The 27,403-nt window shown below is 43.6% G+C and overlaps 1 protein-coding gene and 1 long non-coding RNA gene across 7 annotated transcripts in view; one reads left to right on the forward strand and one right to left on the reverse strand.

The window, feature by feature from the left end:
* Window positions 1-9,752: 9,752 nt before the first annotated feature.
* Window positions 9,753-27,403, reverse strand: part of LOC135896232 (lachesin-like) — a 348,730-nt gene continuing 331,079 nt past the window's right edge. For all 6 annotated transcript variants that reach the window (XM_070531782.1, XM_070531783.1, XM_065425606.2 and 3 more), the window contains 7 exons: window positions 26,557-26,727; window positions 25,105-25,233; window positions 17,586-17,873; window positions 16,415-16,477; window positions 15,775-15,885; window positions 14,320-14,415; window positions 9,753-12,834 (listed from right to left, as the gene is read on the reverse strand). In XM_070531782.1, coding sequence (XP_070387883.1) covers window positions 12,734-12,834; window positions 14,320-14,415; window positions 15,775-15,885; window positions 16,415-16,477; window positions 17,586-17,873; window positions 25,105-25,233; window positions 26,557-26,727 — 959 coding nt within the window. In that variant the 3' untranslated portion in view covers window positions 9,753-12,733. The remainder of the gene's footprint in view (window positions 12,835-14,319; window positions 14,416-15,774; window positions 15,886-16,414; window positions 16,478-17,585; window positions 17,874-25,104; window positions 25,234-26,556; window positions 26,728-27,403) is intronic.
* Window positions 25,596-27,403, forward strand: part of LOC135897588 (uncharacterized) — a 191,153-nt gene continuing 189,345 nt past the window's right edge. Inside the window, exon 1 of the long non-coding RNA XR_010563173.1 lies at window positions 25,596-25,630. This is a non-coding gene — a long non-coding RNA (uncharacterized lncRNA). The remainder of the gene's footprint in view (window positions 25,631-27,403) is intronic.

The following is a 27,403-nucleotide window of genomic DNA, read 5'->3' on the forward strand; positions in this document are numbered from 1 at the left end:
ATGCACGATAGTATGCAGAAATTCTTAATCTGTATCAACCTTATGGAACACATGAATTGTGGGCATGAAAAGCGTACGAAGAATGCTAAGAACGCAGAATAACAACGCGCACTCTACGGTCTCCCGCTCACTGTTTTCGAAAGTACATGTGTAGTCACTCATACCAGCGTGACTCGCAGTGAGGCGGTTGTGCTTACATGCACAAAATCTGCTTGCTTTGTTACGCTATAACAATGTTTGATGTCAGTGATTCGTGGCATGCATTACATTTCAAGCGAACAACGAGTGGTCGCTGTACCATACCGATATAAACTAATGCACCGGTCAGTGCCTTCGACAATCAGCGGCGTTTTTCCGGGGAAACTGTGCGCTCTATAAATCAAAATAATAATGACGAAAGCAGCTCGCCACGACATCTTATACGGAGTATGTGAGACGCTTCCCTGAGATTTGGTAAAACAGCTAAAATAGCGAGCAGCACGTATCAAATCACTGGTTATTTCCACCCTTGATCATGTTGCTGCGCGGTGTGTTGCCCAGCATTAAAAATTTCGTGGTAGCGGGTCGAATGCGAACAACGATTCATGGCTATTAAATTTCAAGGAGTAGTAGCTGTCGTTGTTCGACAGCTCTGAAAAGCTGGTGTAGATGACATTTATCGCCCGGACACATTGTGCCAATGGTCCGGCGCGGTCACGAATCAGCTGAGCAACTGCTCTTCATCGCTTTCTTTATCAGCGCTGGCGGCACCGGCATGCCTTGCGCGCCTTCCCCGTTAGGGTGCCGCTCGTAACGTCACACGAAGGTGTTACCTCCGCTGCTCGATCAAGTTTTAGTTTCGTTTTTGTGCTTTCTTTTTTCTTATCTAAAATTGTTTTTCGAATTTGCGTAAGAATTCTGCTACCGGACGCGTGACATCGGGGGGGTCTCGGGAACCTAAAAACGCCATTCCCTTGACAGCGTCAAAAAGTCACCAGAGTTGCTCTTTAAGAATATCTACAGAAGTGCCAAAACAGTAAAAGAAAATGATTTCTCTATGATATGGCATGCAGCTACCGCACTGAATAATAACGATATTAAAAAAAAATAGCACGTCCATGAGGTTTAGCTCGCTTTAGGCAATTTATCACGAAATAATTAAACCCGTCTAAATCAATACAATTTTTTTGAAATATCAATTACCGCATTTCAAGGTGACCTGTGATGCAAGTCTAAATACCCGTCGCGGTGGCTGAATGGGCGGCGCTTAGCTGCAGGGCGTGAGGACGCGGGCTCGCCACCGTGCAGCGGTGGTTGCATTCCGATGGGGGAAAAAATGCAACCAAAATGCCCGTGAACTTATGTTTAGACACACCATAAAGAACCCCTCAGTGATAGAAAATATTGCTCAGTCAATCCTGAAACTGCTTAGTCTCTCACAGCTTTCTTGTTGCTTTGGCCTTTACATCCATGTAATCGGAACCAGATCAACCATTCATAAACAGATGTGTAAGAAAAATAAGAACAACAGTGTGCAAAAAAAAGCAGGGCAGAACGCGTAAGACACGCTAGCACACTAATGCACTCTATGAACGTGTAGAGCGCAGCGAACGCATGCGGCATATGAAAGCGTGCACTTATACACAGCACGTGTAGAAAACACATTGAAGCAACGTACATTAACCGAGGGGACATTAGCTTCCGCGATTTCGAGAAACAGGCAAGAAATTCTGAGTGGCGCTATTCCCGAAGCGCAGTAAAATTGGCGAAATAGCGGAGGCAGCTATGCATAAAATGTGGTTGAAGATGCAATGATGTCATTCCAACATGCTTACGACTGCTCGGCGAGACTACCTTGGTGTTCAGTTCTTATAAGAAACGTGGTTTCTTTTTAATTTTCTTTTTCGTTTATTTTTCGAGTACGTGCCCGATATGTTTAAGAAGTATGAAGGTTGGCATGATACTGAATGCTGAATTGTATTCCTGTTTTGTAAGCTATTTTTTATCGTTTTTTTTTCTGTCCTATGGCTTGAAGAACCCAAAAAAAAAATAGTTATTGCCATACCACTAACAATCCATTAAACTGAAGAAACCCTTACGTAATATAACTGAAGGCAATGCGCGATTAGGGACTCTTTGTGATATTAAAATTTAAATGAAACGCGTACCAAATATCCGTTTTTGTCGCCCTCCTGCAAATATTCGTGGTTTGTGCTGAAAAACTTCTTTAGACGATTGCTAATTGCTTTTCAGCTTTGATTTCGGAATGTTTCTTCTCGTGATGCGATATTATACTTAATTTCATTTTACCCCTACAGCTTACTTATTTAAAATATGCCGCGGTCACAGTTTAAGGGACCAATCCTGTTCCAGTGCGCCACCATGCGCTAGAAGACGAAGAGCGGGAACAGTTGTTCTTGCAAAGCCATTCATAGGTGGCGCCACGTAATATCATCCTGACGTTTCTGGCTTGTTCGCTTCGACGAAATAGCTCAGGCGATGCAGGGGCTGGAGGACGGGGGCAAGCAAATGGTGCAAGTTGTAGAAAAACCTTAGTCCACTTTTTTTGTCTTACCATAAAAATATTGTTACTTTGATGTCTTTTTATCATTATTGTAGAGTGGATTTACAAGGAATAGTGCTGGCACTCACACCTGGAAATGTTATTGCCGCTTGGCCTTCCGGACGTACGTAGAAGGCATGATTCGTAGCTTCGATGTATGTTTACTTTACGGCCCCCAAATGGAATGAATCGGAATGAATCGGAATGAATAAGTGAATGAATCGCGAAGCAGAGTGGACTGCAACGAAACTGCAAGCATCCGGCGCTTAGTTTTTACCGCGCTTTGCGATTCGTAGAGCACAGAGGCCACCACTCGGGAGCGATGCAAGTCGAATCGATTCGAGCTTGCAGGTAGGAAGCGTAGGTGGCAGCACTCTTGTGCTGCGTTGTGGCACAACAGGGGCGCGCGATAGCGCGGGAGTTCAGTTTCGCAAATTTTCGCTAATGTGGTTAAATTAGGCAGCCTTGCGAAGATTTATTTGCTGCGGTAGGTGCAGGTTCTTTCAGTTTGCTTGTCCTTGTTGTTGGAAGTAAAATTGACTTAGTAATTCTTGTCTATGTAGGTACCCTCGCACTAAGAGTTCGTCGGAATTCTAGGAGCGTATAAAAATAGAGACGGGTGTGATTTGGGATGAGCATGGAAGGGGAAGACTGAGAAAAATACCGAGAAGAAAAAAGGCCTTCCTGCTTTTCGCCCTCTATTATTATTATTATTTTTTTTTTGATAGAGCAGTGTCAGATATTTCCCGCAAAGTCAGGAAGAGATTGTTTATACTCAGCTAGTCCTGCGGTGCTAGACGTTGGAGTTAAATATTTATTCATTTTTAGTGCACATACATCAGTGGGTACATATATAACGTGCAGAAATAGGTACCATAGTAAAACAGCGCAGTGGAATCTCTCATTATATATTACAAAGGTAAAGATACGGCTAAGCCGCAAGAAAAATATAATTATAGAGCAGTGACATTTCCGTTGCATACGCGCTATCCCAAAATCTTCAGCTCGTTATGCGTGGTCTTGACCAGCACAACGGCTACGTAAAAGTCGGAACACAACAGGTATCTACGTGACATTTTGTGGAGGTTTCGATTGTTTGAGCATGTGCATATTTTAGTACTCCTCTCAGTCTAATGAAATAGGCTGTGTCGAGCTTGCCCCCTTGGTGCGACTGCTTCCACGGAGTATGGAAGCTAAGAACTTCTATAGGAGCCAAAAGTTGAAGTAGGGTGCGAAGGAGTGGAGAATAAACATGGTTTTGTCTCTGTGTTGGGGCGGGTTCTATTAATGGTAGTAAAACCGGACAGCAAGTGATTATGCTTCATGAGGCAATTTTGCTTTAGGTTTGCTAGCTTCACGTTGGCTAGCTTTTGCTTCATGTTCTAGGCTAGCTCTCAATACGCGAGGCTGAAACGAAGCGAGCTCAAACACCGGCTTGTGGCACACCACAACCAGTTTAGTGCGTTTAGTGTCTCAATGTTTAGTTAAGTGTCTGAAAGGGCATTCCTACGATAGTGCATTGGAGGGGAAAAAAGTCATTTAACGCTGAAGGGCGTCGGCAAATGAACTGAAAGGGCGCACGAGAGAGAGAGAGAGAGAGAGAGAGAGAGAGAGAGGATGTTCTTGATACGTAGTTTTGGAAAGGGATAGCTCTATGATTGGTCGAAGGGAAAAGAAGGAAGGTCAAGATTCGGTTTCAGTGCAATGAAGCTATTCAGACCTTGAAGCATATTGCCAAGAGATAAGTTGGACTGCTCCAGTTTGTACGGCCTGCAGTGCGTTAGCGGAGCATGCTTGCGATGAGACTGAGATACTTCTAGCAAATGCGAAGGTAAGGTGTAGGTAAGTCTTCCATGCAAATTCTTCTATTACCCGAGGTTCAAGTTCCATCTTCGGCTGCAGGTAACCAAAAGTGTTTGTGAATCTTCAGAGCAGTTCGTTTTAAAATGAATGATTCATAACAACGTTGGTGTTAGGTGTACCCCTAGGCATATGTAAGGTGATGTTTTATAATAAGGCTGAATTATTGTGTGTGATGGGCGCACTATCTCGTTTGAGGGTGACTGACATGCTCTGGCTTCCTTACATACAAGCTAGGAAAACAATTGAACACATTTAGGCCAAGTGCAGTTCCCTTCAGCCTCAAGTGGACGAGGCAAGCACTGAGATCCAAGAGGCAATGAGAATAAAAAGTAGCTGCTATAAGATTAGTATGCAGAAGGTGGAAATTGTCGCATGGAGACCGGAGGACTGGAGAATATGTGTGATCAAGAAGCGATCTCTTGATAAATGAATTAAACTAATATAAATGTCCATTTATCGGAAGGTTACAGCTGTTACAGCTGTCAAGACTGTTCGGAACTTCAAATATCTCTCTAAGGATGCTTGCCACAAGGTTTCTTATCAAGCCATTATAAAGGCACAGTCTAACTAAAGTCGTTCAATGGGTTCAAAAACGCCATACGCGAAGGCTCTAGTTTCTTCTCTCCGAACGCGGTCCAGCAAGAGATTTTATTTATTTACTCGTACTTATTTCAATACCCTATAGGCCCTAGTTGGCAATACATATGGGGATTTCAGGCGAGTACATAAATGTAGTTTGTAAGCAATATAAATTGAAGCCAAGAGTTCTAAAATCAAAGCAAGTAAAGAAAAACAGCGATTTAATTTAAACCAAGGTGTCCAGAATACCATAATTAAGAAATAAAAAGGAGAAAAAGAAATAAAGAAAAGGAAAAACAACAAAATACATTGATGACGAGTTGGGAATATTTTGTAGAATATCCCTTGAAACACTGATGATAAATACATTAGAAAGAACAATGCATACATATCGCGTACAAAGAGCGTCCTTGAAACGAAGACAGGCAGATGCAGGTGAGCAATGTTTTTCACTTTGTAGACAGCCCAGCAGGGATGAGGGAAATATTGAAGGCTCTGATATAACGGCGATGTTGGATGAATGAAGGGAGTTCCATTCGTTTATACAGAATGCTGAAAGCAAATTTTGGTTCTTCTGGGTCAAAATGAGCAATTATTTGTGCGCACGATAGATACGGGTTGACGTATGAGGGGCTGGAAAAAAACGTGTGTCTGAGCGATCGTTGTGTTCCTGTGGTAAAGTGAGGAGGAAACGTTTGGCCCTTAAGACTGCTTACGTGTGGGAATGCGAACGCATCGTAGTCGCTTTCGGGACATGTTTTCGCTTAGGTGTTCATCCGTATGTCGTCGTGCACGTTGTAAATTTGCACGGCATTCCTTCTTGCGCTCCCATGCTTCGTCTTCCGCGCGTGCTTCCGTGGGCGACCACGTTTCACAGATTCCACTGAGGTAGACGCGTTCGGAGTGCATCGCAGTAGGCACAGCACCGATGAAACCCGAACAACAAGTGACACGTGAGAGGCAGTGGCGTCACGTGAGCAATGACGTACGTACTAGGCACAACTTCAGTCAGCCGTAACCGTGGAGCCTCCATGGCGATGGGGAAGCGTGCTCATCTCGCACCCCGGAAACCCTAGTGCGATTCCCACCCAGACCGAAATGTACCAAATATTATTTTCAGTGCTATTAATTGACTTTGTTTACAGAAACCTGCCCAAAAAAATTTGACGTCAATCCGAACATTTTCTGACATGTTTTTACTCTTCGCGCCGTTGGCCATTTTTTGGTGCCATCTTTCGATCACGCCACCAACGGCAGTTTCGCGTAGTGGGGCATACAAGGCTTTCGCTTTAAGAACAACCGTCGACTATGTCGCTTGCGCATGACAAGCATAGCTAGACCAAGTTCTGCTTTAGTGATGAAAGTCTTATGAAACTGGAATAGAATGACGTGACAAACTACGCTGCTTTGTTCTGTACCATTTCGAGCAAGTTAGTAAGACCTATCAGTTGAGGATGCCATATGACATTAACGTATTTTAAAGAGGATCGAATCAATGAAGTGAAAGCGCGTAGTATAGTATCTTTATGGGCGAAAAGCAAGCGTCGTTTAAGGAGGTCGAGCTTCTTGAAAGCCTTATTAGTCGTAATTAGCACTAAAGCTGTTGCGGTGTCCCACAAGCCGGTGTTTGAGCTCGCTTTGTATCGTCCTCGCGTTTTGCTGCCCAGGCGAGGACGTGAAGGAAAAGTGTCTAATAAAACATAATAACTTGCTGTCCTGTTTTACTACCATTAATAAAACACGTCCTACCACAGAGCCACAACCCCATTTATCCCCCCTCCTTCGCACCCTATACTTCCAATTTGGCTGCTACAGAAGTTTTTGACTGAAAGGAGCACTAAAATATGCACATGGTAGAACAATAAAAACCTCCACAAAAAGTCACGTAGATACTTCTTGCGTTCCGATTTTTACGTAGGCGTGCTATTCTTTTACGACCACGCATAATGAGCCGGAGATGTGGGGATAGCGCGTATGCAACTGAAATGGCACTGCTCTATAATTATTTCTTTCTTGTGGTTTAGCAGTATTTTTATTTCTACAATGTATTATGAGATGTTCCACTGCAGTCTTTTACTATGGTAACCACTTCTACACGTTATATAGTGTGTTTTTTATCTTTTCTTTAGCTAAACCAATTTTTTCTTTAATATTGACTATGGCAGATAGCACAATTCTACCCCTTGATCTAAATTGCTCGATGAGGCGGCCATTACTTCTACGAAAAAATAAGAAATTTTCAATTGGTTAATTAACGAAATTACGTTAATTACCTTTTTATTTAGCTACTTAACGCCACATATTTCAAACTACTAATTATAGCCGCTGGGTTCGCACGACGTGTCCACTTGGAACGAATTCTCTGGACCACACAAGTTCCGAGATATTATTTTCAAAGTCCGTCGAAATGCATTGGTGTTCCGGTTACCGTTGTGCTTGAATGCATAAAACGGCGGTTTCCTAAAAAAGAAGCAACTGGAACGCCAATGCATTTTGTCAGACACTGTGAAAATCAATATCTCCGTACTGGTGCTGTCGAGAGAATTTGTTCCAATTGGATACGCCGTGCGAGCTCAGCGGCTATAATTCGTAAATAGAAATATGTGGGTTAAGTCAATTAACTAATAAAGTTAATTGAGGTAATTACGTTAATTATTAAATCGAACATTTATATTTCTTGTAGAAGCAATGGCCACCTCATCTAGCAAGTTAGATCAAGAGTTAGAGCTGTGCTACCTGCCGTAGACAATCTTTAAAAAAATTGGTGCAGCTAACAAAAAAAAATGTGCCCTGTACATTTACTCCTTTATGCACTAAAAATGAATAAATAGTCAACCTAAACTCCTGATGTCGCAGGACCTGCGCAGTTCATGAATATTTCCACAGACAACTATCTGAGCACTACGCAGAAAAGTTTTGCCTCGCTCCGTCTTATTTTGGGGCCGCAGTGACGTTGGCCGTCTTTTGCAATGCATAATTACTCTCATTCTCTTTCTTCCTTTTTGTTCCCTTAGCATTTTTAGCTTACATTTGTTTTACTTTTGTGTTACTCACCATTCCGTACTAATTTATTTATTTATTTATTTATTTATTTATTTATTTATTTATTTATTTATTTATTTATTTATTTATTTATTTATTTATTTATTGCACTTTTATCGGGGCTTGAAGGGCATTACAGAGCGGGTGACTACATCGTGTTTATACAATCTCAATAACGTAAACATTATGATATATCAACATGAAATACAAACATTTTTAATTAATAATGGAGGTTATTCTGATGAGGGGTCAATAGGGCGGTCTCGAGTGACTGTCCGCATTCTGCTGGAGATGGCGCTGGGAAGGTGGTTCCATTCTTACCTAGCCTAGGGTACAAATGAATCGTGAAACAGGTTAGTACCGCAAAAGGGGGTGACGATATTTTAGTAGTGATCAGGGCGAGAGGACAAATGCGATAGTTGTTATAAAGGTTCGTGTTTCTGTGACAAATAAAAAAAGATATCTTAATAGCTTAAGAAATATTCAATTTCATCCTGCCATTTGTTTCTTTCCTACTTCCATTGTGTTATGAGGGATAGCTAGTTCTTTACTGCTGATGCTGGTTACTCGCCTTTCGAATCCAATATATTCTTTTTTAGTACAGCTTGGTGGTTTTCCTTGTTTTGATTTTTTTTACAAAGAAAAAGAGGGAAGTTGAGGAGAAAGACAGCTTGTTTAGACAGTTCAAAGACAGGCCGGAATCCCAGCGCTAAGGTGAGGAGGCCTAAATAATTGAAATATGTAATACAACTTGTACTAAAAGGTGATATTTTATACACTTTTTGTACAACTTTTAATGCATCACTGGCCACCTCCCCCTTGTGTTACACCTTGGGTCATTTTGGCTACAACAAATTTTTGAGAGACGTACGGAAGCTTGCCCATGTCCCCTCCCCCCTCCCCCCTCCCAAAAGAAGAAAGCAGTTGCACTGCTACGATTTGCCAATTTGCCAATTCTAGTTTTGGTGGTCGATATTTGAAGGCTGTTGAAAGGAAGGAAACTTAACGAAAGCTGTCGACAGTACTGCAAGCTGTCGACAATCGAACGATCACAGCAGTTAAGAATTATCTCAGTACATTTAGCCGTTCATTCATTAGTGAGGTTTACTGTCCCAGAGCAACCCATAACATACGCGGTAGTGGAGAACTCCAGAACAATCTTGACCTTCTGTGGTTCTTTAAAGAACCTAAATCTACCACGAGCGTTGCTTGCATTACACCTCTATCGAAATGCGGCTGCATCGGTCGACAATCTAAGCCGCGACCTCGTACTTGGCAGCAAATTCTGCGAGTACGTAGCTTGTATAGCTCAAAATGTCGAATATCATACGTGCGCCACCTATACCTCTCCTTACTACCACAGCTGTTCAACATGCGCAACGGAGGTTCCTGTGCGAATACATCTTTTTTTTTTGTCGCCATACAGATGAACAATGGTAAGACTTACCAGCGACGCTCTGCGTACGTTAACGTAATCTATTCATTATCGCAACGTCATCTCAATGTTGTTCACCAGCAACGCCCCCTCCACCTTCCCGTCCTCCTACTCCATACCTCCCACATGTACACACACTTGTTTTTTTTTTCTTACCAGATCAGAGCGATGAAAGAAAACATACCTTTTTGCCAGCGTTGCAGTTGCATTTAGATCGAGCGTCCAACAGAGCAGTGAAACAGACGGCAAGTTATTAATGTACAGCATTTTCCTGAATTCTTTTTTTCGTAACCTTTTCTTTATTCATTCTTGCTCAACATAGTTGGATATGTACACTCGACGCGACCACAGTGCTTAGCAGCGAGCCGATTGGATGCCCCCCGTCCAACATGGTCGACGTCGTCAACTCTATAGAATACACTCTCTAAACACGACGGCTTCATCTGCGTGCACGAAAAACTCAAGCCGCACTTTGTTTCGACATAATCTGTACAAGATCTGGGTTATATGTTACAGACACAGCTTCGGTTCAAAAGCAAAGTATGCTTACGACCGAGCGAATAAAATCAAAACACCGTCACTTCAATGCTTGCTCAATTAACGCGATATGCTGTGCTTTCTCCTGCCGAACTGCTCAGCGGAATAAATTTGGCCGCACCAAATATCATTTCCAACATTTTCTTGTAGTACTTGCAATGCACTTTCGATGCACAATTACCTTAAGGAGTGTGCCTTTTCTTTTTACTTTCTTTTGCAAATAAGCTTCATTTACGCTTCGTCAGCATTGTTAAGGTTTCAGAATAGATACTCACCCAACCAAGATTTATACAGAAATTACATTTGCTGGAATAAGTAATACTTATCTTAGTGCTGCCTTATCCGTACGCAAGACGCTCGAACAGCACAGCTAGTTTTCAGCACTTCGACACTCTCATAAAGAAACAACTAACACAGATAACTTTTGCACAATGGCGTGATATCTTATTGTTCCATTCAATAAAAAGAGAGAGGTTCCGTGAAGTTACTTTTATGGTGACGGTTGAGGTCTAAAATATAGGGTGCGCACAAAATCATCCATAGATTAAGAGGCGACAATTGATTCCCCTTCTTGATATGCTAGGGCGCGCACATGACGCTTTCTGATATGTGCGATCGTCGTCCCGCTAGTGAACTCAAAATTAATATGTCTTTAACGCTCTTAATTTCCAACACCACTTCCCCCAGCTTGAAATTTGCCAATTTGATGAATTGGTGGGACAAGCGCTGAAAGGTAAGCACGCCCCTGTTTCGAAAAATGAATGGTGAAGCGGGTTTGGCAGAATTCTCCTATGCACGCAGTTCAATGTGCACGCAGCTCAATATGCACGCAGCTCAATGTGCACCGAGGCTGTTTAGCCTGCTGCGTTACCTAACTTAATGCTCGTGCTGCACTTTAAAAAAATCGTAGTCCAGGGAAGTCCAACTACACGAAAGCTGAAAAAGAAAAAACTAAGCACGATTTTTTTTTTTTACTCGGACCTTTGTGAAAAACAAAACGAAGCTTACTTTTTTGTCAAGGAAGCTCGCGTTTGTACCATCTCTTACGAGGTTCCAAAAATTGCATTCTCTAGTGCCACTAGTGCCAATACAGTTATGAGCAAAACACGGAATGCGATAATAGCGCCAATTCCAAAGCAGGATTCCAACATTTATAGCCTAATTACAGCACTCTATAGTCGCTTACACACCGCACAAAAATTGTAAGTAAATGTTTTATCCAGTCACAAGTCATTAAATTACTGCTATAATATCTGAAGCTGCGAAAGATTAAAAACGGAGAACGTCACTGTAAATCTTTAAAAAATAAACTGGAAAATCTCAGCTTTCGTTATTTCACGTGGAAAACGAAGTGCATAGTGTTTGTCTATTTTGTTAGATAGTGTAATTAAGTACCGGTAATGCGGTAACACACAGGTTGCTAACTCTGCGTGTCGATGGTTACACGTAATCAAACTTCTTCGGAACACGCGACTAGCATAAGAAACTGCGGCCGCAACAGTAACATTGAATGTGGCTTTCATGGGCCCTTAATATCGAGCTCATCTGATTCCTGAAAAATAGCAGACAGCGGTACATTTTATCTCATTAATGTGCGAGATATGAGAAAGAAAAGCAAATCAGAAATTAAAAAAAACATGGCTTTGGTTACGCACTTGAAAAGTTGGTTATTTAGCCACTAACATTATAATGAGAAGACAACGTTGATAAATCACACATGATCTTAAAGGTGTGTTAAAATACCTTTTAAATAGCACACTGTGGTGCGAGGAATATAAACGCGAACGAAAAAAGAAAAAAAAAACAATTGAGGGACATCATGAGCATCGATGCAAATATGAGCGAGAGCTAGTGCTTGTTGCTGAAACAGCAGGTGCGTTATTTTAATGGTTATGAAACATGAAAGCTTTTTTTAGAAGCGCGTTTGTCTTGAAGTGTTAGAAATTCACATTTTCTAAGGTTGTTTTCTGCGTAGAGCCGGACAAACACTGATGCATGCAATAAAAACGGGGGGAAAAATAACAATACCTCCCGACAGGCTAACTCATAAAATCATACAATTTTAAGCATGACAAGTAAACGTATATACCCTCAAATACAGAGCTGGCGCAGCAATGAATTTGGTAAAGCTCCTCCGGCTGGAAACCTCAGAATTGTGTTTGTGTGTGCTAAAGGTGAAAAAGAAAAAAAGAAGAAAAGAAAAAGTTATCACCCACGCAAACAGCGATACCATTCTTTTACCATAATGTGGACGCAACTGGACATGTGGGACGCACGTGATGAATCTATCGTAATTTTGGAACGACGTTACGCGTTTGGGCAGAGGATTTCCAGGGTGAAATACCGCAATGAAACAACAAAAACAACAACAAAAAACGCATCGTCTCACTCTCCTCGGCGTTTCGGGCTTTTCGTATGCAAGCACAATCCATTCCGCGAACGCTGCAAACTTTGAGTGATGATCGCGAATCGCCTTCCACTCTTGGCGTACCGCTACACACCGCCGAGAAGAGCCTGCGACCTCCGTGGCTGGACACCAGCCAAAAGTAGCCGGTCCGCATCTCGCTCGAGTGGAGACGACGTTCAGGAGTCCTGAGCACCACATCCGCTTTGTTGGCCTGTCGCTTTCTGCGGCTATTGCACGTTGCCGGAGGCACCAGCGCTGCAGTGGATTGTCCTCAATCCGCTCAGCGGGCGCTCGCGTCAGCTGGCTGCGTATTCCCCGGTCTTCTCGCTTACAGTGGCCACCGGTACACGAAGAACAGCGCGGTGCTCCAGAGCAGCAGTTGACACGAGCAGCAACGGAAGCTTGGGACGTTTCTGGACGAATCTGAGGCTGATAATCACAGCAATGGTAGAAAAGAAAAAAGAGGTCCCATTAATATATGTTGAGGATGCATACAGGTCCGCGTACGTATCATCTGATGCGTAAACTTCCACTTTCTCTATTACCCGGCGACACTTGGGCTAGCAAATTGTTAATTCGACATCGCATTGACTCATAAAAGATGTACTTTGTACTATGTACTTTGTTAAGGATGCTCTTGTGGCTTCTTTTGCTGTTATTTGATCTTAAACACTGTGACGCAGTTGTCACGCGAATTACTTCAACGAAGCTGGAAACACAGAGAACATGTGTTAAACAATTTCTGGAACCGGTGGTGGCGAGAGTACCTCCAAGAACTTGATTCAGCTCACATTAATGAAAACAGACACTCAGAATCAGTGAAGCTTGGAGACATAGTACTAATAAAAGAATTAAGCTCGCCAAGACAATTGTGGAAGATGGGACAAATGACAGAACCATTTCCGGGCAGCGACGGCAAAGTTCGCTCATGCAAAGTACGCACTTCTAGTGGCAACATGTTGCGGACACCGGTACAGATGGTGTGCCACCTAGAATCTGCTGGACAAACTCCGTCTTGAAAGGAATAGAAACAAGCACACGGTAACTGTTCGGCCGGGATCAGTTAAATATTATGCTCTGAAAAAGAGCTGAAGAAGACGAAGTGAGAAACGAGCGTGTTTCTGAAGAATGTCTAGCGATCAGACGGAAGGCAGTTCATTTCGTTAACTTGATATATATCAAGCAAACAGCCGCCGTTAACTGCGCACGTGTGGACAAGTTTGGCAATATTTCGACGTTCTCCTCAATGCTCTTTACTCATATTTTAAACATGTTTACTGTTCTGCTGGTTGTTCTGTAAGCAGCAATGAAACCGCAAATAATGCAAGCAGCGAAACTGCAGCATTTATCATGCAAGTAAGCAAATCTTATCGGGAAAGGTTTATGAAATTATGCTAATGTTCTCGAGCCAGAAAAGACGTTTGACGCAAATTGTTGATATACCATGATTCCCTCGTCGGCTTAACCACCCATTATCCGTATTTCGCAAGAATCAGTTACGAAGTTGGCTGTAGCAGTATCTACCTAGGTGTATGTGGGAACTGAGAGGCATCGCTTTTCCACCGTCCCACCAACTAGTGTTTTCTTTGCCCTAATACAGGCTACTTGATGTATATTTGCTGGATAAGCTATGCCACGATAAGCACGTACGCCCCTTCAAGTTTCCCTTTAGCTTAAAAAGCGCCAAAATGCGAACTTTAACATTGTTTATAGTGATTCCTCAATATACAGTGTACACACTTGTGTAAATGGCAATACTTTTCTACTCTATGCCACAAGCTAAACTCAGCAAGACCTTGCAAGTGGGACTAGGGAGTTACTCAGACTAGAGAAAGGACGCTGCCGTATGATGTGATGTGATGCACACGCAAAGGAAAAAAAGAAATGCCATAATAAGTATATGAATTTCCTCACATGAGCCACCTCGATTCCTTTCTGGTGGCTCGAAGTGTACCCGATCAAGAGGTCTGTGCCCCGACCGGCTTTGTTCATTGGAAGGAAGTCCAACACCTGAAAATTAAAAAAAGAGCAAGACATTGTGAGTAAATCTGTTATAAAAGAAATTGAGCCTAAGCTACAGATTCTGCTCCACATATGCGACTGTCTTGCTTTTTTTGTATTTGTGTGCAGTAATTACTGCACTGAAGAATCTTACGCGCTGCAGCATATTCACGGATATGGAAAAATATATTTCAGTTTACAAGATGGCTTCTAAAAGTGGAAAGGGCCTTGCGCATCTGAGTAATAAGCGATAGTTAATGTGCTAGTTTCATATTATGTTCCACCACAAAGAACAGTTGACAGTACGATGCACTGAAATGAAGAAGAAACCATTGTGAGAGCAAAATACAAAACAATAAAGAAACGCTATTTTGGAAAGAAATTTGTTTACAGCTACAATTCTTCCATAACGAATGTACATCAGGTGCGCACTAAAATAAAGATAATATGGTATTCTAATGAACAAACGTCCACAGCTTAAATGAGTGATTACGGAAGCACATGCAGAAGTGATATTCTGTCATTCAATTAGAAGGAACTATGAATGTCAGCAGTATTCGCGACTTTTCTCTCTGCAACAGTAATTTGCACAACGAAATGACATAATGTAGGAGTAGAATGAAGTGGCAGGGTGAGAACTATAGGATAACAACGTATTTAGGCGAAGAGATGATCGCGCACCTCCTCTGTGACTGTCCACGTTACAATGTGCAAAGAAAAGTGCTCGTGACCGTGCTCGAAAAACTGGACAATCGCCCCTTCTCAGAAGAAAAAGTTCTAGGACGCTGGTCCAGACGGGTTTCGGCACTCAAGGCCTTAAGGGCTTTGCTCAAGTTCTTAAGGACATGTGAATTGTGCGAACGCCTTTGACTATTGTTGCGCGTAACATCGCGTTACTGTGTGCATTTTTTTTCTCTTTTTTTCCTTTTTTTTTCTTCTCTCTTCCTTCTCCTTTTATTCCCTTTACCCCTTTCCCCAGCACAGGGTAGCCAGCCGGTATTTACACTGGCTAACCTCCCTGTCTTTCCTTCCCTTTTGTCTCTCTCTCTCTCTCTCTCTAGGCTCACATGACACTGCGAAATTTCCCTCTTGTGTTCTTTATGGCGTTAAAAAGAATATCGTGACCACTTCGGTATATTTCGGAGCCTCTTTCATTTTTTTTTCACGAGTTGGGTACTGCGTACTTTCATATCCTTCTTACGTGATTTGCAAATGCTCTGAGTCCAGAGTATGTACAGTAAGCCTTAGAACACGATATACTCGTCTCGAAAGCAGCAGCATTCCTTGGCAGTGGCACAGGACTTTCGGTTCACACTTTTGTAAGCGAGTGACTTCAAGAATGAATGAACAATCATTCGCTTAACTGACCGGGCTGCGCAGAGTCCTTGGCATTTTCATCGAGGAATGACGTTGTGGCCGTTATTGAAAGGTCCGCTTGTGCCCTTAATCTCTGCAGGTCATCTCGGCCTGACACCTTGGCTGAAATCAAATTAGAGTGCAATAATATTTTAATTGCACCTCAAACAATATGTTCGTCCTTTTTTGTTGTAACTTAGAAATTGTGCTTTGACAGTTCCTCAGATGAAAAGAAGACCTTGCTGCTAGTACGTCCTCAAATCCAGTCATTAAACGGTAAGGCCAGGTGCATATTGCACCGTTAGTCATTGCATTACGTCATTTGTATGGGCTATCGCTAAGCTCTTTATAGTTTCCCACACGTACAGATATTACAGAGTGATGTGCCATGCTACAGAATTTAGCATGGTCGTAGATCTGCACAAACCATTCCGTACGTGAGGGAGCAGTAGGCAGGATGCGTCAGCTAGACCTAAGTGCAGATGTCGCAATACTTCTTTTTAGTTACACATTAAATAATGATCAATGCCAGTGACGATAAAAATGCTTGATGTATAATTTATTGTCATTTAACCTTGTGCATAAGCGTTATACATCGTAGTTCGCGACGCATATAGGCTTAATCAAAGAACCGTAACGAAAACAAGCTTACTTCTGGGCACCACTGCCTCTGTTGCTGGCGTCGGTCGGGCCAGAGTTGTCGGATGTGGAATATCTGCAAGAGCAGCATTTTCACATCTTTTCGTTTTGCATTTGATTTTATACAATGAAAATAAAAAGCGTAGATAATGCATTTTCCTCGTACGAATGCCATTCGATTCCATATAATTTAGTTTTGTTACTGAATCCAAAAGCGCTGTGCCACATGCACATGACAGAAAGCATACCGAGGTCACTCAGCCCTGCTTCTATACGTTCCATTTGTTTACGTCAAGTGCATAGCCATTCCGTTTATGCTACTGCTGACGAGAGCTACGTAATAAGTTGCGTAATAAGTTACGTAATGAGCCTACCAGCAAGCTCACTAAATGTGAAATAATTGCTATCGTCTGTAAGCATTTTTCGTCAAGCTTATTTGCACATATCTCTAACGCATCGCGTTATGCCAGCTGTTTACAGCTCTGACTACCACTGTTTCAGTGTGGACCCAACCGAAATGACATTGGTCTCAGCTGAAATCAGCAATTCGCGCATATAGAATTTGAAAGCGCTATTGCGTCTTAAAAAGCCGACATTCACATGACAGCAGCTCTGTGTGACAGATTGCGCTGCATGCCCCTTTCACAAGTGCTTCTGCAATGCTCGTTCGCTGTTTCCTCTTTTTCGTATTTTGCCTCTCTGTCCATATCCTTCATCTTCCAATTCTTAAATTTCGCTTCTCTCACCACTGGGACAAGCACTCGAATAAAGTGTTTCCCTTCTCTCTTCGCCTGTTGATGTTTCTATGAAGTGAGAATTATGCAAGCTAGCCAACCTGATTTTCTCAGTTTAACCGTGGTTGCTGTGCTCCGTGAGTGCTGCTTTTTCAAACTCCAAATTTAAAGAATTATGAACTATCTGTAATGGTTGTGTGTTCCGCCCATTCACAGTCGTGCCTACGATAGGACTCCCTGTGCCTCTTTCTTCTCTCATTTATTTATCTCTACCTTCACATTTCATTCCTTGTACCTGCCTTTCGCTCAGGGCTTGAACTAGGATTCCTTTAAAAACAACGTTTGCCCTTCTCTCTCACGCAGGGTAGTTCAAACGAGTGTTCTCTATTTAATCCCTTGTCGTTCACTATCTCGGCTATTCCTCGCTTTTCCAGCAGCCGAGGCGCTCACCGTGCAGGCGTATGAAGCCCTCTTTCTCCCCGAAGGTGTTCTTGGCGTGGCACTTGTAGCGGCCGTAGTCGGACTGTCGCAGGTCGTGTATCTGGAGGCGCATGCGTATGCGGTAGGAGTCGACCTCTTCGGAAATAGCGTACTTCTTGCTCCGGAGCAGGATCTGGTCGTCTCCGCGGATCCACGCAGTCAGCGGTCGCGGCGAGGCCTCCACCACGCACTCGAGGAACACGGAGGTGCCCACCGCGGCGCCCACCAGCTGCTCCGAGACGCGGATCTTGGGCCGGACTGCAGGAAGCGGAGAAAAAGGCAACGTGGGATTCCGCACATCTCGCTCAGATGAACACGGGTCATTAGAGAGAGATATAATGGTTGCGGTGGCCGTGTGAGGGCTGAGTGCGGCTCGGAGAAAAGACTTAGGTAGCCAATCCTACACCATGGCAACAACGCGGATAACGTCAGCAACCGATAATGCCAAAATTTACGTCGAGACAATAACGACGATGTTGGCACGCCAACAACGACGGCTCAACGACGAGCAGGATGGCGACCATGACGACACCATGACAACGACAACGCTGGCGAAGATATACAATGACAGCAGGACAGTGACGACAACGCCGCGGATGGCAAGACAGCTTACACAATGTGTAGCCGGGTTTGAATTCTGGGTGATGACAAGTAGAGTACTTCGGAGATTTCCTTCTCCTGTCAGTGAAACATGGAAATGATGAACATAGCGGTGATACCTGCAACAAATACCATGAATATTTCATCAAGTATCTGTAATAGCTGCCGTCGTAAAAATCATTCATTGAATTATTCAATCATTCTCTACTTTTAGTTATTCCTTTCCAGTAACGTTATCTTACTATTTATCAATAAGAAGTATTTTTTTGTTTTGTCCTGCTTAAATTTGCACCTGCAGTTCTGTACCAGTTAATTAAAAGGCACACCCACTATGATAATTCTAAATGGCACACTTCTCTCACATGAAGTTAGAAGTACCTTATTGAATAGCCACTGCATGGTTATAGCTCAACTAATACGTTTCGTAAGGTTTGTACAAAAAATGTTGTGCAGTTATCCAGGCAGCGCAGCTGGCATAGCTTTCTTCGCGTAATAGTGAAATATTCTTCGTCAGCTTTTAAATGGGCCCCCAAACTAGCCAAGGTTGAGGACTGGACGTATTGGTATAGCATAGTACAGGCTCGATTGCGCAAAATTTGGACGACGCACGCATTGGAGCAGTTTTAATAAGTTAAGCCAGTGACGTTGTCATGAACGCATATTTTGATTTCCGTGCCGAGCTCCCGGAAAGCGTAGTACGCCACCTCGAGGACACAAGGATTCAGACATATGCTGGGGAAATATTGTTGCCGTGTAATACACTCATTGTTTTCTTTAGCAACGACTTCTCTCACCTACCTGCAGCAAACGTTCTCCTCGGGGTTTGAACACGCCACGCGTAGATTGCACGCGAGCCTGCATTGATGAGTGATAGCATTGATGATTGATGCATTGATAGCAAGCCATATCATCGCCATGATATGGGGAAGACATCGACGGCGGCTGTTCATCTCCAGCGGAGGTGCTTCGGCATGGTGTCTCACCGTACGGATCCATTATATTGGCGAGCCTTTCTAGAAGTGCGCGCAACGCATGGTCCATAGCGGCACGCTGTGCATGAACGCGGGCCGGCACGGCAGCAAGAGCGGGTAGCCGAGAAGCGTGGAGTCGCGGTAACCAGAAGTGTACCGTGCTTTGAAAAGCGCGTTGGCGATTATGTATGTCACGTGACATTTGGAGTAGCCCTTGTCGAGGAGGAGACCAACCGATGGATGGAGAGTAGCGATGGAAAGAGCGAAACGAGCGAAGGCCGTGCTTCGATCATCAAACGGGGGTAACTCCCCTATTACGGCACTGTTTCGAAACATTCCCGCGACTAAGTGTTCGTTGCAGACTCGTGCACGACTACAACACCGCAACTAAATTTTGAGCTCTAGGTGGTTCAGGGGTCCTTTAAAGGGCCACTCACCAGGCTCCGTCAAAACTTTTTGGTTATACGCCGGAAGCTGTTACGTGTCTTCTAGGGAGTGTTCTGCCACAAACATTTTTTTATGAGCTCATTAATAGCCGAGATAGAAATATTTCAGTGCCGCGAAAGCATAATTTCAGGAGGCGAGCTCCACTGCCAAGCCCTCTCTCTACTTGCCCCGTCTAGCCTCCGCAAGCGAAATTCCTTCCCTGCGTTCACCCATACCGGACCTCGAGGATCGCGTGACGCATACGTCACGGGCCCCGCCTTCATTTTTTTTTCTCCTCGCTTTTCTGCGCCGCGGCCCACTTCCGCTGACAGCGTCGCGCGCGAGCTGTTGGGATTGTCTCATTTCGCGTGGCGCGCGATCTTACACGCTGTGCACGAGGACACCTGACTAGCGGTATAAGTCAGTGGTTCACGAATACTGAGGCACACACAAGCGTAATCAAAGAAAGTGTGACTGCAGCTTATGTTATACAATCTTTAGAGGGAGAGTACGCTTGTCGACTAAGACACACGTCGTCACCAACAATAGCGGAATTAGTAGCAATCCTCCAAGCCACTCATTTTGTCAAAATATACGAGACAATAGAAAAGCGGGTAATTTGCACGGACTCTTTATCCGCTTTAGCATGTCTTGGAAATTTTAATGACAGCCAACCACACACAGGAATTACATACGCAGTACTGAACAGTTTAACTCAAGCGAATGAAAGGAAACATGAAGTGACATTGTTTGAGTTTGAGTTTTGTTTGAGTTTGCTGCAAACCCCCTGTATAACAAAGCGCCTGTACTGTTTGTAGGTCCACTCCTGTATGAGCCTCTCAAGGCTTACAGTATTGATAAATAAATAAATAAAAAAATACAGTGGGTCCCGGGCCATGCTGGTATAACAGGCAACGAACTAGCGGACTTATTGGCAAAATCGGCCCATAAAGATGCAGAAATTCAACTCATCCCTTTATCACCAATGGACACAAAATGGATATTGAGAGTATTGAGAGATGGTTTAATGAGAATACTAACGAATCCATCCTTTACGAAGAGGACCCTCAACTGAAATACCAGCTGGATGTACAACTTTCTAAAAGTACTGAGACACTAATCCATCGACTGTGCCTTGGGACAGCATACACCAAACATTTCCTACATGGCATCAAACGGGCTTCTTCCCCGGCTTGCTCCTGTGGCCACGACGATGAGGATGTTCGCCATCTACTCCTCGAATACCCCATATACGAGATGCAAAGACGCTAGAACAAGAGCTACACTCAATTGATCCTCACCGGCCTTTCTCATTCGCAGAATTGCTGGGCCCATGGCCATCGATAATAGCTCAGCGAAAAGCATTGAACGCACTTGAAATTTTCTATGAAGAAACAGGCATCCTTAACAAATACTAGGTATTGCACTGAATAATCACACGATGTTACTATAAAGTTCTTCTATTATTTGTAATTATTAGTGCTAGTATATTACGTGTTATACATATTATTGTGCGTGAAATATTTTAACACTGTAATTCCTCATCTGTTTATATGCTGAACGAAGTTTACATCACGACCGTCTGTGTGTGTTTGTGACTTTGTTTATGAACTCATTGTGGTGCAATTTGCATTTGACTTTTATACTGTTATGTTCATGGGCGTACAGGACTGTGCTGTGGATTTCTGACCGTATGAAGTGATTTCTTTTGATTTTCCTACATATTTTTATACTGTTGTTTCCGCTACGAGAAAAGAGAAAAGGAGTAGCCGTTAAGAGGAGTTAAAAGGAGTTATAAGGTTACTACATCTCTTTCTTTTATTTTCATTTCAAATAAAAAAAACGGATCACAAAGCATGACCCCCGGCTGAAACAGAGCAGAAAATGACATAGTTTCGGTGTCTGCGTGCGCAAGTGCACTACGTGGGAACAAGCAGACGAAACGGAAGTGCGTCTCTTTTGCTGCGGTGCGAAGTAAAACAAAAACACGCAGACGTTTGGTTTGTGTGTTTCATTATTTCTCTAAGCTTCAATTCGCTTATTCAAGCAACATATTACACTAATAACAGATGTTGCCTTGAATAATTCTCGAAGTCACGTGTCAACACGTGCGACGTCACAGCAGAAACACGTGTACGTGGGCGCACTAGCAAATGCACGCCATCCACCGGCTTGGAGCGCGGTGGTCGTGAGGAAAAGGAAAACGGCGTCCGGTTTGAAATTTCATATCTTTCTGCGGCACGCAGTGATGTAATACTTTGCAGACACGATGGTTATAGCACATTCTATGGTCTGCGCTTGTCAGCTCGAAATAGCCAGACCTGGGGCGGCTTGCACGAGCATTTAATAACGAAACTAATACCGAATTTCAGAACGCGTTCTTGTGCGGACTAGGCGTTATCTGGGGAACATTTAGGAACGCGTTCTTAAATTCGTTACTATTTTCGTTATTTCGTGCAAGCCGCATTCGGTGAGGCGCCCTTCGAGAACGTTTCGTTAAAACACTCCCCACGGTATTTATTTTGCCTGTAAAGCGCGCTTCACCTCACAAACGAAATTTCAAAGGAGAAGCTCGCTTTAAAAATAGAGCAATTATATTGTTTGTAAAGCGTGCTTCACCTCAGATACATTTCTTAAAAGGAGAAGCTCGCTTTAAAAATACAGAGCCTTTGGAGGGCAGAAAAGTAAAATGAATTAGCCCGAGTATACCGTGCCAGGAGACTTTCTACAGTTGAACGAAAATAGTAGTAGGCGTACAAAATGTAACTGCTGCAAATGCAATAATTCAAAAATTTGTGAAGTTCCTTTGGCAGCGACTACTCCTCAGTTAGTTGACACTTTTCGGTTTCTGGTGCGAGCGTGGTACTTCCACTGCCACATAACTTTCGGCTTCTCGGTCGTCCACACTCGCGGTGTGTAACATCTGTGGCACCCGAACTCTTCATGACTTTTCTATTGTTGAGGCGAAAGCCGTAGGCGCCTATGTTGGCGGTGCCTTTGGCGAAACTGCGCCTTCGACAAAGAATGACCGGTGGCGCAAAGAGTAAAAACACGTCCAAAAATGCTCGGACGTCGGAGTTCTCAGGGAGGCTCCTGTAAACAAAGCAAATTAGGGGCGTTGCGGAAAAAAATTCGCTACATTGCGGAGTGGGTGGCAATCGAACCCGGTCCTCGAAGGTGCGAGACGAGCGCGCTTCCCTGACACCATGGCTGCGCCACGGTTTAGTGTGCCTAGTGCGTGCCTGATTGCAGGCTAATTAACCTCGCAATCATCTCGCTGACTAGCGCGTGCTTCATTGGGTGGCGCATGTGATGGTGCGAAAGAGGTGGCGCCACGTCAAGAGTACATGAGAGCTCGTTGATGACGTTTCGAGGTCTACAAACGGTATAACGCTTTCGCATTCCCACAAGTAAGCAGTCTTAAATCTCCGCGGAATATTAAGTTTGGTAATTGCTGTCTCGCCAGGTACTGGTGCGCAGGCGTGCGCGCTTTGCACATTGACGTCACAGTCGGAGCAGCGTGCACGCATTTATGGCTCGCGAGGACGGACACGTGAGTACGCCTCCGCGGAAGAAGCGCGTTGCTCTGTGCCTTAGTGAGCAGGTCGCCTTAATGCTACACGTGTACTTCTCACTGTGGCTCGTTATGTCTTGCAAGAAGTCTAGCTCCGCTTGTATAACCTAATGCATTACCAATATGCCTTACAGATAATCTAACCCCGATTGTACAGCTTCATGTGTTACCAAACGTGCACCAGGCTTCGGCCTTCTTGTGCTACAAGAGTGTAACACCCGCCAAAATTTATTATTATTATTGTTGATGCGAATGCGTCAAACGGCTCATTCAGCGAAAAAGCCGGCGTCTGTCGACTAGAGCAGCGAAAGGATTGGATGCAACGCTACGTCAGGTCACCCTCACTCTCGCTCTCGGAAGCCTGTGTTATACACGCGTTCTTTGTCCGCGCAAGCACTCGCCTGCGTTCTACATATCTACATTTTGTAATGTATTTACCGTGAAGATTTGTCTAGCTGCCTAAGTAATACATCTCACAAGAGAGAGAGAGACAAAGAGGAGGAAAGACAGGGAGGTTAGCCAGTGTAAGTACCGGCTGCCTACCCTGTGCTGGGGAAAGGGATAAAGGGAATAAAAGGAGAAAGAAGAAGAAGAGGAGAAAAAAAATGAAGGAAATTCACGCAGTACCGCGATACTACGCGATACAACACTCAAAGGCGATCGCACAATTCGCATGTCCTTAAAAACTTCAGCAAAGCCCTTAAGGCCTTGAGTGCCGAAGCCCGTCTGGACCAGTGTCCTAGAGCCTTCTCCTCACAAAATTTTGCTTAGGACTTAAGCTTTCTTTGTCAGTTTTTAAAAAGTTCAATCACTATACCAATTCACAGCGCGCGTAAGCAGCACATAAACACTGAATTACGTCGGCGCCATGTGACATTCACTGGCACATTTGTGCCATTTCGTGCCGTGCGCAGTACTTGATTACAATTAGATTAGTTCATAGCATATTCCGTGCCCTCACATATTTCACTACAGCTGTTCTGCTTACGAAGTTAACTGACGCACTTTTTAACGAAGTCTAAAGCTTCAAATTTTTATTTTATATAGGAATTAAGCAACTGATAAAAAAGAATAAAGTTAGAGAGCACAACAGGACAACACAGGTGGTGACTACGCTACTAGCACAACAAAAACGTCGTTGAAGTATGGCCACTTGTGAAACATTTGGAAAAGGAACAGTGCTGGACTGATAGTATGATGACGTTGGTTTAATCACTGCAGTGTAATTTTGTCACCCCTGTCAAATTTTAGCTTCATGAACTGCCTTCTAGGTGCAAACCAAACTTTGGCAGTGATTTCACTTCATTCGGTAAAAGAAAGAGACATTAATTGCGTCAGCAGTATGTTTCGTTTGTTTCAGCTGAGTTGAATGGATGATTTGCATTGGCATGGATTTATTCTCAGCAAGCAGACCCACCTAAGATCTTCGTAAACGGAAGTGCTGTAGAGATACGAAAAATTGTTGTCAGATACATTTTAGGATTGTGTGATTTAACGTTTAAGCTATCGGATTCATATTTCGTAAATTAACTAGACGACTGTTTTATATAGAACCATTTTATGACAGATCTTTCTTACTGGTACAGAGTCAATATAGACGATAAGTCTCTCTTTACCTTTCCTTTATTCTCTCTCTTTCTCAGACAGTGAGGCCGAGACGCACACATATGACTATAAGAATGAGTTAGTGGTTATACATTAGGTACGTTATAAAAAATCGTCATGCTCTTCAAAAAAAGACATAAATTTGTTCGTGCTCCTCGCTTTTGGAACCATTGGACTCATGAAGTATGTCCTTGATTCCAAGAATAAGCAATGCACCAAAAGAAAGCTTTTCACGGACTCTTGCGGTGGTAGCTGTCAACGTAACGTCTTCTAAACGCTGAAAATCACGGATGAATAGCTACAGGCTACTCACAGTTCACTTGCAGAAGTATCCTTTGGCTGACCGAAGGTGGAACTCCATTTTTGGCTATGCACAGGTAGGCGCCCATGTCTTCTCGGTTCACTTGGCTTATGTTGAGGAACTCTCCTTCCACCGTCATCACTGCAACACATACATACACGTGTGATATGTTTTTAGTGGAAAATATTGCAGAAGGTAGGTCTTCAAACTGCGAGTGACGAACTAAATTGCAATGTTATTATGCTAGGGAAGACTTTTGGCGTGATTGATATTCAAATGGAGCGAGAGTACCGCCAGAATAACACGAAAATTTCCGTCACTTTCTGAATTATGAGGGCATTCCGTGTAACCAGTCATTCACGTAGACTTCATACAAACCTGCCTCACTTTTAATCTGTGTATAACAGAGTTGGTCTTTCTGCTTTCAGCAGATGATAGTGACCATATTTTTGCTCTTTCTCCTTGCAGGCCTTCAGACCAAACCTTCGAAGAAAATGTTCTTGCTTGTACTAATCTAGTCAGCATGTCCTTAGGAACCGTAAGTATAGCAGTTATTCCTCAATAAGAGTTCGCGATAAAAGATGTTCTTCAGGTTCTTTGAGTGCGATTGAGGAAGGTGAAGAAGCCTTAGAAAAACAGAGCAGTGCTGAGTTCTACATGTCCTGGAGGTTTGCAAAAGCATCTGTGTTTTCTTCAGTGTGGACGGCATTCTCTGGAGACCATCGATGTTCCTATAGGTCGTTTAAAGCGACAGCATGCAGACTGTATGGTGCAATAAAATTTTACGCTTAGCGTAGCCTTATTAGCAAACGCAAGGCATTCTGTTCAGTTATGCACAATAACTACTATTCGCAAGGCTAGTGGTGGTCAGTAGAGAAGCGTGGCTCGAGTAGTGAGAGTTCCGTCAAGTATAAGTAGCTAGCGTCTCTTGTAAAGCTCCGATATGCCATGCACGCGCAACGAGCGGCATTCAAAATAATTCGTGCCCCACTACACTGCTTCCTGCTCTCAGTGCCTGGAAAACTAGAAGCGCATTTCGGCAAGTTAGCCCGATTTACTATTTCTGCATTACTAATGTTCTAGTTTGAACTATACGTATGTTGTCCACATGCTCAGTACGACGCCATACTTGATAAATTGACTTCCTAGGCTTTGCATCGAGATGCAGTGCACAATAAGATTGCAACTCCCATAATGCCAAACTGAGTAGGACTAAAATGAAAACAAGACACAGATTCATGGGTAATCCTTGTCGTTTTAGCGCTAATGTTCTTACAAGTTCGAACCACCGTCTTGGTTAAGCTCGCCCCTTTGCGAACGTGTTACGCATCCGGCCACCCACGAATTATCCTGATTTTGTTTTGGTCCTGATCCTGAACTTTGCTTTAAGTCTCGTGAAAGGAAAAGGGATGTCATCCCTTCGGCGTCCGAAGGCATACCTTAGAGAAAAGGCAGCGTGCTTACCGGAGTTCTTGCGGCCACTGTAGCGCTCGAGATTGACCTCCCTACCGTCCTCCCGCCGCCAGAGGATAGTTGCAGGCGGATAGCCGCTGGCACGACAGCGCAGGCTCACACGCGAGCCCTCGTCCACTGTGACGTCCGAGCTCGTCTCCTCGTCAAGGATTGAAGGTGGTACTGTATACAGATAACGAAACATACTTCAAGAACTGGTCGAAATTCAATTGTCACGTTCAAAACAGAGCTTTCGTTCTCTTGCATAAAACCATGCATGTCGCATTGGGATGCTGTTACATTTACTGCAGGGAGAATATGCAGAACGTGTGCTTGCTCTTTGTGAATAGTAATTTAGCGTTTCGATTTTTTTTCTGTCTTGATTTCTGAAAGCGCCTATTCGGGGGAGAGGGGGGGGGGGGTCCAGTTAATTGCTTACTGACTAAGAAAACCTTTGTCCGCACCAAAACGGGCCAAATGCGAGAATGCGCTTTGACATCTGCGACTTCGCACTTCCACACCGGTACCGAGGTTAATTGTCAAAATTTAGACACGGGAAGATCAGTCTCTATTTTCTCCCTCTGCAACCAACTTTTTCTGAACAAAGTGGAACCCTAAATAGCCCGGTATCAGACCTCAATGCAGTTAACGTTTACCTATTCCGACCCTAACAAGTCCTTGCTTAAGCACTAAGACTTCGTCGTAATCCGTGTAGTCATCGCCATGTGTTGCGCTCGAATGCTTTCGGACTGCATACGTCCCAAGCAACTGCGCTTGAAGTTCCAATTAATGTTGGGTGGATTCGGCCCGTCCACTGGTCACGGAATGAGAGTCAGCAATATCCTGCAGTCCGAATGGC

The sequence above is a fragment of the Dermacentor albipictus genome, chromosome 1, assembly GCF_038994185.2.
Source record: "Dermacentor albipictus isolate Rhodes 1998 colony chromosome 1, USDA_Dalb.pri_finalv2, whole genome shotgun sequence".
Classification (NCBI taxonomy): domain Eukaryota; kingdom Metazoa; phylum Arthropoda; class Arachnida; order Ixodida; family Ixodidae; genus Dermacentor; species Dermacentor albipictus.